The sequence below is a fragment of the Cannabis sativa genome, chromosome X, assembly GCF_029168945.1.
Source record: "Cannabis sativa cultivar Pink pepper isolate KNU-18-1 chromosome X, ASM2916894v1, whole genome shotgun sequence".
NCBI classification, from domain to species: domain Eukaryota; kingdom Viridiplantae; phylum Streptophyta; class Magnoliopsida; order Rosales; family Cannabaceae; genus Cannabis; species Cannabis sativa.
In genome coordinates this window covers 33,358,266-33,372,061 of record NC_083610.1, presented here as the reverse complement: position 1 = coordinate 33,372,061, position 13,796 = coordinate 33,358,266, and the positions used below count along the sequence as shown (strand labels likewise).

The window sequence follows — 13,796 nt, the reverse complement described above, 5'->3', positions numbered from 1 at the left end:
TTATGAGAGCATTGTATTTTTTTTTGTTTACAAAAAAGCAAATGTATTAAATGTGTAGCTTTTTTAGAATTAGGATTGTATTAAAAATTGGGTCAAAATTTGTTAGTGTTAGGAAATAAAAAATTTCACCCCTAGAAGGAGAAAAATTTAGAACTAAGATTAAAATTATTTAGCTAAACTTGAACTCATAGAATCAAAAGATTAATTGACTAAAATTATTTGTTTTTCTGAAATTAGGATTATATGTTCTATTTTACAAAATACATTATTTAAAACTGTCTTTATACTGTCATAAAACTGCACGAAACGCGAATTTATTTCCTAGTTTAACATAAAATAAACAACCCAAAACAAAAAAGGTAGAATATATCTTGAGCAAACGAAAGGATAATAAATAATATTTTCATCTTTTCATGTTATTTTGGGTATTCTTACACGCATGTATAAATCATATGCGACTCCTCTTTCCCCTTTAACTAATGGAAAAGTACTGCTTTTGGGTACAGGTTTTAGCTATAAGCTCATCAAAATTATGATTAAAAATTCATATGTTAACAACAAAACAATGCACATAATCGTCCCTGCAACCAACAAAAATTCTTCCACCAATCATGACAGGTGAGGAAAACACATCTCCTTCAAGGTCTAGCCTTGCAACTTCCTCGACGTCATCCGATTCTCCACGCGCTTCCATCTTCACTCGAAGCAAAATTACACTTCCAGAGCTAGAACATACACATACCAACCTGCAAAATCGTTTTAGAATGTCCATATGAATGGGTATTTTTCTTTAAGCTAATTCCGTCTTCCCTATCAAAAAAAAAATAAAAATAAAAATCTCTTCCTTTGCGTTTATTTTTACCTGTCTGATAAAAGAGAAGAATCCGACGTCAAACGCAGGTGCTCGTCAACATACGCAGATGCAGTAATTGGATCTCCAACATTGTATTGCCAGAGTATTGTACCCTTTTCCTGCATTAGCATTAGTATCAATGTTAAATTTTCACAAGATAACTTATAAATAAGATCAAAATAGAGATGGGATGAACACTGCAGCTTACTTGTTCAAATGAATATATCCTCCCATCTCTAGAACATATGAGCACCTACAGAAAGATTACAAAGAAAAAAGTTTACATCATCATGGTCATTGCCATTCTTCTTATTCTTCTTCTGTTTTTTTTTTCCGGTTAATGTCATGTTTTATTCAGTTATACTTGTCTTTTAAAGTCCCTCCACGTTTTTGTCTTCATGTGATTCAGATCACTACCAAAAAAAAAAAAATTGTCGAAGGAAATTTAAAAACATACTTGAGAAGGAAGAGCAGAGCATATGGTGGCTCCAGCAAATATTGGACCGGAAATTTTACACTGAAATAAGAGCATTGACATCATCAATAGGATAGAACTTTAATTAGTCTAACAAAAAATAAGTATGGAGAGAAAGCACGATAAAATCAGTGCACGATAAAATCAGTCGAGTAGCTTCGTTCCACCCTACGATCAAACCACAAGCTTTCATGTCTCGTACACATGCCATGCTAAATCAATTTGTATTAGAAAATTCTTTTCATGTAAAAGTTTTAGATGGTAATATAAATTTCCTACAGATCATCTCGAGGAATTGGATTTGATAGATGTCATAACATCTAATACATTTGATCAAATATTCAATCAAAAAATAATGAATCACATGCGAACTTAAGGAATGGTGTAAAGAGGTAACAACTCCTAGATTACACAAACGCAAGTACATTTATATATGTAAATATATACATAGGGAGCTGGGGGATCACTTTTGCTCCAAACATTTCTTATTTTTCGTATTTTAAGAAATTGTCCTATTTTTTGTATGAATTATTATAGTTATAATAGATATTATATCCGTTTTCGAGAAATTTTGAATATCTTTCGAAATCAAAAATAAAATTCAAAATAATTTTTTGCACATATATAAAATAAAATAGACACGAGTACAATTAAATGTTTGAATCTTATTTTTTAACCCATAAATTATTCAAAATTTTCCGAAAACAGGTAGAATTCTTAGTATAACTATAATGTATACTATCATATAAAAAAATTAGTTTATATTTTCTCTATATACCAAAAACAAGAGATACCCCTAAGATATGAGCGAAATTAATGCTCTCACAAAATTTCTTTTCCTATATTTATGTATACACATTACATATCAGTATGTAAAATGAAATGCTACCAGAGAAAGATAAAACGAAATATTAATTCTCGGAGAAAGATAAAACTAAATATTAATTCTTACACTTTTCTTCTGGTATTTGAAAAAAAAAAATGGTGACGATGGAGAAGCTAGTACACAACACTTTTCATTGTAAAATAAAAATCCATTAAACAAGTGTTTAATATATTGCAGTGATAGATGCCCAAAGGGCTGCAATGCTGATAGATAAACAAGTGCTTTCAGCAGGTTAAAAAACTCATGTTTGCAGTGTCAATCTAACAAAGTAGAATTTAAAATTTGGCTTTAAACAACTAGAATTGTATTGTACCTTCCAAATTTTGGATCCACTTGAATCCAAAGCTATTACACGCCCATCCACCAAGCAACATATTACTGCATTTGTCAAAAAAATATCACAGAATTTCAATGAGAGACCAGACACATCAAAAGGGCCAACAATTAAACTACATAAAATTGTGCGACAGGATTTCTCAAAGATACAAACACAATAACTAGATGAAAGTCACATAATTGAAAAACATACTATTCCCAGTCCGAGAACTCATGGCAAGCGATCCAAACACTGGCACTTCCAACTCATGCACCCACAAGATATTAAATGGCATAGCCTACAGTGTAAGAAACAAAGCCTTTATATCAACAAGCCACCTTAACTAAAATAAAAAGAAGGAAAAGGAATTAAACAGTAAGGGCTCGTTTAATACACCGTGTTGTATTATATTATATTGTATAATATTGTGTTGGATTATATTAGTATTATTTAATATAATACTATCTTTGGTATTGACTTGTATTAATAGGTTGTGCAAACTAATATTATCTTTACTATAAACTCGATCCCAACTCCGACTTCGGCCCGGACCCAGTCATTCCCAGACCCCAAACCCAGTCATTCCCAGACCCCGAACCCGGATGTCTAAGGGGACGATCCAAGCCCGAACGTCTAGGGTTCGGGTCTGGCGTTCGGATCCAGGGATGCGGCCAATTCCTACGTCTGGGTTCGTAGTCCGGGTCTGGGGTCCAGACAGACCCTTTGTAAATACTACAATACAAGTTAATATGGATCATTTATTATGTATTAAATACTACGATTCAAATTATATTAAAATTTATGGTTGTAATAATTTATACGATACAATGTTACATCCAAACATAATGTATTTGTTATTTAATACAATACAACTCTAATACGATATTAGATTTTAGCCCACTGGGCCTTATTTTCGGCCCATTCTTTCTAGGGTTACCCTCTCTCTCTCATTATAAATACGTACTTTGTATTTTCCTATTTCACTTTTGGCATTTCTGCCGTATGGGAATAGCATAATAATAAAGGAGTCTTCATCTTGTTATGGTATCAGATACACATAAACCCTAGCCTCCCTTCCTTCATCATCTTCTTGTTCCATGGCTCCAAGAACCAGGAACTCCATGGCCGCCGCTTCTGTCCCCGAGCCCACCACCATCTCCGGCCACGACATCTCCTCTGCCGAAGCCATTGTCGCCGACGTCGAAGCTCCGCCCGCCTTACCTCCTACTGCTCCTCTCTCGTCGGACACGATCGGAGCTCCTCCAATGTCCGATCCTTCCACTTCTGGTGTTTTCGGCTCCAGTCATGTTGCCGATCTCCCCATTAGTGGAACGATCGGACCACCCTCCACAGCTCCGATTGGTTCCCACTCGACGCCAGCGCCATCCTTCACGGCTTCACCATCTTACAATCCGCTTCCGCCATTCTCCGCCACCACCATGACCCCGACGGTTCAACAGACAGCTCCCATTTTTTCCGGCACCACCAATATCCCCGCCACCACCTTCGGCCAACCGAACCCCTCCACCACCTTCGGCCAACAGAACCCCGCCACCACCTTCGGCCAATAGAACCCCACCACCACCTTCGGCCAACAGAACCCCGCCACCACCTTCGGCCAACCGAACCATGCTTTTCTTGGTGGTAATATTCCTAACCTTGGACATCAAGGCGATGTGTCTTTTAATGATAACTCTTTGTTTAATGCTAATCCCGGCCTTTCTCGTGCCGTTCTTGATCGACCTTCCCATGATGAACGTACTCCGTATCATCTCGGAACTGGAGATCACCCAAATAACCTCATCGCTTCATTTCTCTTGACTGGTCAAGAAAATTTCCAGTCATGGAAGCGTGCGGCCTCTATAAATATTGCTGCAAAAAAACAAAACTCCCTTCATTGAAGGTACCATACCCCGTCCTCCTCCAAATGATCAATCTCGCTCTGCGTGGGACATTTGTAACAATATGGTCATGTCATGGATTCTTCATTCTGTATCTCATGACATCGCTGCTAGTATCATGTTCAAAACCACCACTCGTGAGATGTGGACTAATCTCCATGACCGCTTTAATCAAAGCAATGGTCCCCGCATCTTACAGCTCAAAACCTCCGTTGGCAATGTCAAACAGGGTGATAATTCCGTCACCACTTATTTCACTCAATTGCAAGCTCTTTGGGATGAGCTCAACGAATACCAACCTAATATCCCCTGCACATGTGGTTGTACTTGCGGCGCGATGCAAAAGGTTCAAGACTATTACACAAGAGACCAGATCATTCAATTCTTGATTGGTCTCAATGAGTCTTACTGGGGTATTCGGGCTCAGATTTTACTTTATGAGCCACTGCCCTCTCTATCCAAGGTGTTCTCCATGGTCGTTCAACAAGAGCGACAACGCTGCCTTGGCAATACTGGCGTTGTTGTTGCTACTTCGGCCAAACCTAATCCCAACCAACCATCTCGAAAGAAGAAACCTCGGCCAACTTGTTCTAACTGTCTCAAGCCGAGTCACCTTGTTGACAAATGCTACTTTCTCCACGGTTTTCCTCCCGGTTATGGAGACAAGAAAAAGACCACCACCACCGATCGTGCCAACCGCGGAGGGGTCTGGAGTGGGAGTCACCGTGGCTTGATTGGCACGAGCGGTGGTGGTGGTCTTTTTCTTGTCTCCATAACCGGGAGGAAAACCGTGGAGAAAGTAGCATTTGTCAACAAGGTGACTCGGTTTGAGACAGTTAGAACAAGTTGGTCGAGGTTTCTTGTTTCGAGATGGTTGGTTGGGATTAGGTTTGGCCGAAGTAGCAACAACAATGCCAGTATTGCCAAGGCAGCGTTGTCGCTCTTGTTGAACGACCATGGAGAACACCTTGGATAGAGAGGGCAGTGGCTCATAAAGTAAAATCTGAGCCCGAATACCCCAGTAAGACTCATTGAGACCAATCAAGAATTGAATGATCTGGTCTCTTGTGTAATAGTCTTGAACTTTTTGCATCGCGCTGCAAGTACAACAACATGTGTAGGGGATATTAGGTTGGTATTCGTTGAGCTCGTCCCAAAGAGCTTGCAATTGAGTGAAATAAGTGGTGACAGAATTATCACCCTGTTTAACATTGCCAACGGAGGTTTTGAGCTGTAAGATGCGGGGATCATTGCTTTGATTAAAGCGGTCATGGAGATTAGTCCACATCTCACGAGCGGTGGTTTTGAACATGATACTAGCAGCGATCTCACGAGATACAGACTGAATAATCCATGACATGACCATATTGTTGCAAATGTCCCACGCAGAGCGAGATTGATCATTTGGAGGAGGACGGGGTATGGTGCCTTCAATGAAGGGAGTTTTGTTTTTTTGCAGCAATATTTATAGAGGTCGCACGCTTCCATGACTGGAAATTTTTTTGATCAGTTAAGAGAAATGAAGCGATGAGGTTATTTGGGTGATCTCCAGTTCCGAGATGATACGGAGTACGTTCATCATGGGAAGGTCGATCAAGAACGGCACGAGAAAGGCCGAAATTAGCATTAAACAAAGAGTTATCATTACACATGGCCTTGATGTCCAAGGTTAGGAATATTACCACCAAGAAAAGCATGGTTCGGTTGGCCAAAGGTGGTGGCGGGGTTCGGTTGGCCGAAGGTGGTGGCGGGGTTCTGTTGGCCGAAGGTGGTGGAGGGGTGCGGTTGGCCGAAGGTGGTGGCGGGGATATTGGTGGTGCCGAAAAAAATGGGAGCCGTCTGTTGAACCGTCGGGGTCATGGTGGTGGCGGAGAATGGCGAAAGCGGATTGTAAGATGGTGAAGCCCTGAAGGATGGCGCTGGCGTCGAGTGGGAACCAATCGGAGCTGTGGAGAGTGGTCCAATCGTTCCACTAATGGAGAGATCGGCAACGTGACCGGAGCCGAAAACACTAGAAGTGGAAGGATCGGACATTGAAGGAGGAGCTCCGATCGTGTTTGACGAGAGAGGAGCAGTAGGAGGTAAGGCGGGCGGAGCTTCGACGTTGGCGACAATGGCTTCGGCAGAGGAGATGTCGTGGCCGGAGATGGTGGTGGGCTCGGTGACAGAAGCGGCGGCCATGGAGTTCCTGGTTCTTGGAGCCATGGAACAAGAAGATGATGAAGGAAGGGAGGCTAAGGTTTATGTGTATCTGACACTATAACAAGATGAAGACTCCTTTATTATTGCTATTCCCATACGGCAGAAATGCGTGAAAATAGGAAAACACAAAGTATGTATTTATAATGAGAGAGAGAGGGTAACCCTAGAAAGAATGGGCCGAAAATAAGGCCCAGTGGGCTAATATAATGTCCTATTACCTTTATCGATATAGCTGTTATTCGACCACTAGTAGAAGCTATATAAAGTGTATCATTGACCTGCAAGACAATTAGATAATATACACAACACTTATTAAATTGAAGACAGCTCAATAAACTGCAAATGATTTATTCAAAAAAAAAATAAACTGCAAATGATTGGTATATTTATTTTATTTAAAACACTTATTTTCTTCCTCCTTTCATTTTCCTTCCATGACAGCACTATAAAAATTTAAAAGAATCAAACAAGCACCCTACAACTTGCTTAAGCTCTTGTGAAATATTTAAACAATAAATCTTCATATTTGGTAGACTCTGAAGCTAAAAAGAGAGCTACTCAACTTAGAAAACAAAAATTCAACAACATAGATTCAAGTTATACAAAGACGTGTCCTTTATTTTTAGTTTAAAATGGCAGTAAGTGATCATACTCAATAAATTAATTAATCATATTATAGAAGATAAAACAAAATATTCAACTCACTTTGCCTAATTGTGCTCCCTGCTTAGAGCAAAATTTGACAAGCTAATTAGACGAGGCAATGACTGTTAAATTTACCTTATCAATCACAGGTGATCCAAATATACTCCCACCACATGAAATCTTATAGATACAACGATAATTAATGTAGTCGAGAGCATATAAATTATGGTCATGTGATCCACACCTACACAGTTTTAGCACATATTAATTTTATCTTTAATTAGGGGGAGAAAAAACAAACGAAGAAATTTCTCCATTAGGTCCTGTAACCACAACTCATGCAGCAATAATGATTAGTTATATAGAAGCAGAGGAACAAATATTACCAGACCAATTGCGTTCGAATGTCGACAACTGGTTGTGACTTAACCTTCAGAAAATGGATTGATTATGGGTTAGACCAATTAAAGGAATCCATAACCAGAAAGACACAACATAGAACATATGAAACTATATTATACTTGAGCATATGAAAAACCATACCTCGCCAGTAGTTTGGAATGTCCAACAAATATTGCCATCTGAAAAATCAAGAAAATATATTTTCCCTTTGTAGCATCCGACTACAACCTAAAAGAGTCAGACCATGAGAAACTGATAAAGCAGTTCCATAAGTTCAAACAGAGCATTAAAGCTCATTTGCTGAATAACTTTTCAATTTAAAGTATAACCTGAGAAAAGTGGCCAAGAATAGTTGCTGAACATTCAACGCGTCCTTCCAGCTGGATTTTCCACTGGATATAACCACTAAACCAATTTACATGATTGCACAATTCTACTTCTCAAGCTGCACATCATTATATAAATATACACATATATATATATATATATATATATATTTCTTGAAATAGCTTAGTGCTGATAAAACTATACTGCTAGAGAAAGACTCAATCTATTTTTCAATTAATCACTTAATAGTTGATGCCAAACTCCTGTTGTTTATTTATTTGTTGTCTTATGTGACACTTTTTTTCTCAACTTATGCAGTTATGCATCTATTTCCCATCTAAAACACATCAAAAATCAAACATGGCCGATCCCAATACAAAGAATGTAAGAGTCCAACCACAATATGAAATGCAGTGAAGAAGAAGAGAGTTTTAGAATTTAGAACGATAAAACACACCCTAACAAATCTCTACTGTGAAAAGAATTACAAAATTCCCCTACATGGAAAAGCTCGTGAAGAAGATGGCAATAAACATTTAACCAATTTTGTATAGAAGTAACATAAAAAAGTACGGCCCTTACCTTCTAACATTAACACATGTAAATTCATGCGAGTGAGATCCGATAAACAAGTAGGTGTCAGGGCTTTTAAACACTATAAGTGGGGATGCATCAACACAGGAGCCCAGATAAACTTTCCATAATTTTTGCATGAGAAATTTTGTGTCACTTGGGACTTTCATGCAGGTTTCTTGATGATTGTCATCCATCTTATTGTCATATTCATTCAGCTTGTTATAACATTCGTATAAAACATTGTTGCACCGGCTGAATGAACACGAAAAGCATATTGAAGCAGTATTCCATGGAGACCAATTAAGTGAAGTGATGCCTTCCAAAGTAACATTTACATTTGAATCTAGCTTCAAGCGTTTAGAGGTAAGAGCATGAATTTCATCCTTTCCACCATGAAGGGTTCCCAATAATTTATTCCCTGAGTTATTGTTTGCAGGATTAGGAGTCCTAAAGTGAACAGCATTAAACGGTTTCCTTTTGCCCTGTTTCAGATTTATTTCCCAATTAGCATCTTTTCTCAAATCTAGTTCTGATCTTTTCCTCTCAAGAATAGTACAAAGTTTAGATGGGCTTGGAAAGTAGTAAAGCAATCTCATATCAACTCCAAGGTTATTAGAAAGATGTGCAGCAGCAATAGAGTTTCCACCCATCATAAAGAAATCGTCGTCATCAGAAACCTCTGCAACCATTAATACATCACAAAAGGCCTGCACAAAACCACATAGGACTTCATTAAGAATTTTCAAAAGTAAAATGTTCACATTTTTTAGCTATTAAATTGAGAAGCATGAGCTAGAAAAATAATTGCTACTAAACAGGTTTCAATAAGCTATTCAATCTTTTTTCTACCAGTTTGCATTCCCAACGCAAAACAATTTGACATTTGAAATTTAGTCAAGCAATAGATCTCGAATTAAAAACAAGACCAAGGATCACCTAAACTGGTGTGTGTTAAAATTAACACCAAAATATTTGATATTTACAGGAGGAAATGCTTAGAAACTAGTTTACACCGCATAGAATTTAAAGAAGAAGACTGCTTGATAATTTTCAACATTTTGAAGACATGAAATTTTTGCTATTATTTCAACGTTTTATTTTATTTTACTGGTTTAGGAGAAGAGGAAACAATATAAGAAAACACTAGAATTTGAACCTAGATTACACACACATATACAACCACCTAATTAACCCCAAGGCCACAATTGCACAGCAATATAAATATTAAATTATACCACTATGGATAAAGACATTGTATTAGAGCCTTCTAAATATGATTGACTCCCTTCTTTTGAAAAGTTCCTTCATTTAGTAGAAAAAAAAGGTGAGAAAAGGTCAAGGCTTATATCTACTACTTAGAATTGCGTATGTGTCATTAAAGTTACTATGTGCGAACCGAATAACGGGACAATAATACCATCAGTTTTATTACAACAAGAATAGTAAAGAAAGTCCGCAATGAAAATTAATATTTTGGAGGGAGAAAGGCAAACCTTTTTAATAACTGTCATTAGGTCAATATTTTCAACAACATCAATCTCATCCTTGACATGATTTGCAATAAATTCAGAAGTCAATGAATCATAATCAACTTTTCCACTAGAAGTAATCGGAAATGCTTCAGTGAAAATGAAGTAATTTGGGACCATCGCTGCTGAAACTTTGTCAACCATCCAACTTTTGATATGAGATCTTAATATTCCATTGCTTTTGTAGTCTTCTAAAATTACATATGCTATCAGTGACAAAATCTCTCCTTGAATTTTATTGGTGATTACTGCACAATCAACTATGTTTGGATGTCCCCTTAATGTATCTTCAACCTCCTGTAAAGCAATACGCTGTCCATTCAATTTAACAATCCGATCTTTTCTACCCAGAAACACTAAGTCGCCACCTTCGAGTCTTTCAGCAAAGTCACCTGTCCTATAATACAAACTATGTTTATTTGCTGAAATGCAGTTGACATGGTCGTGGGACAACTTTACTTGGTCCAGATACGTAAACATAGAATCAGAATAGTATCCGATCGAATTACAACTACCAGAAACATATATCTCTCCATGATTGGGCATGCCATCATCACTAACAAGAACTACTTCACAATTAGCAATAGGCATACCAATTGGAACACTTGTTAGTGTCTCAGACTCCAAAATCATAGGCAGCCTCTTGCAATCAAAATAAGTACAATCACCAGATACCTTGATTTCAGTAATTCACATGTTAGTCACCAATCACGAACACAAAAAAAGAAACACAGCTATTAATATAAATAATATCATATTGAAACATGACTAAATAAATCAGAACACTAAATGGCATCAGGAACAACTAACTTTATCCATTAATCCAAGTTTTTTCTTAAATATAGGAGATTTATACAAAAGACTTATCACCAAGTGAATCTATATCTTTCATAGACCTTTATAAATCAATTTCCCACAAAATAACCACGAGTATTTTGAATTATACAAGGAGAAACAGGGTGAAAGGAATAAGAAAAAACAGCAACAATTATCTTGTCAATTTTGCGAAACCAAACAACAAAACATCACACCATCAATTGGATTATTAAAACCAAAAAGGATCAACTTCTAACCTCTGTACTTCCGTAAAGATTCAAAATAGTAGTCCCTGGTAATAACTTCGACAATACTTCCCACAATGATAAAGGCAGAACTTCACCACTTAGCACAAACAACTTCAATGAACTCAGAACATGGCTATCGTGCTGACTTTCCAAAGCAGGAAGAATTGTTCTAATTAATGATGGAACAGCAGTAAGTCTAGTGATAGAATAAGCCTACAAGAGCAGAGCAACTATTTTTTATGAGATTAAAAAGTAGACAAAAAACAAAAACCATAACAGTGAAGCATATTTCCAGGCTCAAAACAGCAATAATACTAACAAAATTATAAAACTATCAATTCAATCGTAAGTTCAGCACTAAAAAGATTAAATCTTTTATATCTATATCTATATAAATATATATATAAAAGAATTAAAACCTACTGAAAACAAAAACACACACACACGGATTATAACATGCTTGCATTATTTACTAACAAGCATACCTGTATAAAATCAATAATAGAAAACAAATTTTCTCTGAGCTGATTGAAAGGAGGAATGACCAACGTACAAGCAGTGAGGAGAGCACTAAGGAACTCTTGCAAGTGATCAACAAAGCTAATTGACGTCTTGAACAACAAAGTTTCATCTCCATTCAAGGGATACAATTCTTGCATCCATAAGAACCGGTTAAGAAGCCCTGCAGAAATTGTGTAGTTCCAAAATTTGTTATTGAATGGATTAATGTGTTTGAATATTGATAGACCAGGCCAGTTTATATGCATCATCAAGTATAACCCAATTTCACATTAGAAATTTCACAAAGTGAAGAAGTTTAACTAACTCATCAAGTTTTCCAAAAACAAAAAACAAAATTTGCTTTGGTAAAAGTGTTACCTTGCTCAGTTCCACAAACACCTTTGGGCTTCCCTGTCGAGCCCGAAGTGTACATCACGTAACAGAACTGTCTCAGTTTTCCACTCTCACAAGGCCAAGCCAAGCCTTGAGGCTCTCCACCTTCTTCTTCTTCCTCTTCTAAAGAAAACCGCAGCACAGGACAGGTGGCGGACTCCTCCAGCCAACTCGACTCGGACTCGAAACCAAAAGGAGACTTACTCGCAATAACAAAATCGACACTCGAAGAAGCCATGGAGGAGAGAACCCTAGCCTTGGGCCATGAGGGGTCAAGAGGGAGAAAAGCTTCGCCGCACCTCAGCACGGCCAGTACCGACGCCACGTACTCCGCTGAGGGCGGTGCGTATATCCCAAATATTCTGGGTAGTGACGAAGAGGTGAAGGCGAGGGGTAAGCGGAGACGGGAGGCGAGGGAGTTGACGGAGGCGAGTAGGTGGGAGTAGGTGAAGCAGCGGTGGCCATGATTGGGAAAGCGAGCGTGAATGAGGGCGACATTGTTGGGGTTGTGGTAAGCTGCTTTGAAGAATTGATGAGAAATGCAGCAAGAGCGGCTTCTGGTTTCGTCGCTGCTCATGGAAGAAGAAGAAGAAGAAGAAGAATTGGACCGGTGTTTTCACAAACGACAACTGCGTCCAGTACTACGACATATGTTAAATTGAATGTTTGGAATGAGATTTGTTCAATTGAATGTCTATGTATTTACTAAGAGCACTCGCTTTCTCTCATCGTTGGCGCCAAACTCACATAACAGAACACACTTTTTGTGAAATTGGGCTTGCTTTTAATTCCTATAAATCCAAATTTCTTCTTATTCTCTCTCTCCTCCATTTTGATCTCTGTAAATCCAAATTTCTTCTTGTTCTCTTGCTCCATATCTCTAGTTCACAATTTGGATTCTTGATTGTTGTAAGCCATGTATTGTTAAATGAGTTGTTCAGTTTGAGTAATTAAACAACTCTAGTAGTACTCTACCTTAGATTAAAAGAAATGGAACTGAAAAGCAAATTGATTAATTTGATTAACCATCTTCTAAATCATTGATTATCATGTTGCCCATTTCAATGAACTGATTGGGTTCCTATCATCTGGAAAGAGAGGTTGAGTGCCCTGCTCTAAGTACCAGATCGTGTATGAAGATGTAAGTAAGTTTGGTAGATTAAATGTTCTGCAATATTAGAGTTTTTTCTTTTTCTTTAGTCTCTGTAAAAAAATATTTCATTGTTGTCGTTTGTTCTGAGTGTTTTATAACAATGTTCTATGGTATGTTCTGTTTATGATTTTAATTCTAGATACTGAACACCAGGCCAAGATACTTAGTTTGCTATTTTCATGTGACTTCATAATGAATATTTTAGAGCTTAGTTTATAAACTCTTAGTTTTGTACCACATTTGAGAAAATCAAGGATAGAGATTCACTTAAGGTGAGAACCACAATAAGCATTTCTTATAGGATCCCCATATTATATTTTGAAATGAGTATAGAGATATTTTAGTGGTCAGATATTATATGTCTTATTCCTGGTACGGGTGAGCATAAAATCCAGAAAATTGAAAAAATCATTCAAACCGACCTACCGAATACTGTTGGAACCGAAACCAACGAAACCGAAAACCGAAAAAATCGCTAACGGTTAAAACCGCCATTGAACGGTCGGTTTTTTTTTTTGGATAATAAACCGACTAAAAAAAATCGAAACCGACCGTTATACATATATATATACT

The 13,796-nt window shown here is 37.5% G+C and overlaps 1 protein-coding gene across 2 annotated transcripts; it reads right to left on the bottom strand.

Annotated features, from left to right (window-relative positions):
• Nucleotides 1-371: 371 nt before the first annotated feature.
• Nucleotides 372-13,200, bottom strand: LOC115704844 (putative acyl-activating enzyme 19). Of its 2 annotated transcripts, XM_061105217.1 has the most exons (16): nucleotides 12,056-13,200; nucleotides 11,662-11,858; nucleotides 11,186-11,389; nucleotides 10,077-10,787; nucleotides 8,590-9,290; nucleotides 8,010-8,085; nucleotides 7,822-7,908; nucleotides 7,665-7,708; nucleotides 7,414-7,522; nucleotides 6,852-6,911; nucleotides 2,744-2,828; nucleotides 2,528-2,592; nucleotides 1,311-1,370; nucleotides 1,062-1,106; nucleotides 863-972; nucleotides 372-746 (listed from the first exon to the last, which is right to left on the bottom strand). In XM_061105217.1, the coding sequence occupies exons 1-16, from the start codon at nucleotides 12,645-12,647 to the stop codon at nucleotides 545-547; spliced, it is 3,348 nt and encodes a 1,115-aa protein (XP_060961200.1). In that variant the 5' UTR covers nucleotides 12,648-13,200; the 3' UTR covers nucleotides 372-544. The 2 variants fall into 2 exon arrangements, with proteins under 2 accessions (XP_060961200.1, XP_060961201.1); XM_061105218.1 differs by lacking the exon at nucleotides 6,852-6,911 and having other exon boundaries at nucleotides 12,056-13,155.
• Nucleotides 13,201-13,796: the final 596 nt, after the last annotated feature.

Coding starts and splice junctions, on each gene's coding strand:
- LOC115704844 (XM_061105217.1), bottom strand. CDS start 12,647: ATGAGCAGCGACGAAACCAGAAGCCGCTCTTGCTGCATTTCTCATCAA. Junction 2,593..2,743: donor GAGTTCTCGGACTGGGAATA/GTATGTTTTTCA, acceptor TGACAAATGCAG/TAATATGTTGCTTGGTGGAT. Junction 1,107..1,310: donor GCTCTGCTCTTCCTTCTCAA/GTATGTTTTTAA, acceptor ATCTTTCTGTAG/GTGCTCATATGTTCTAGAGA.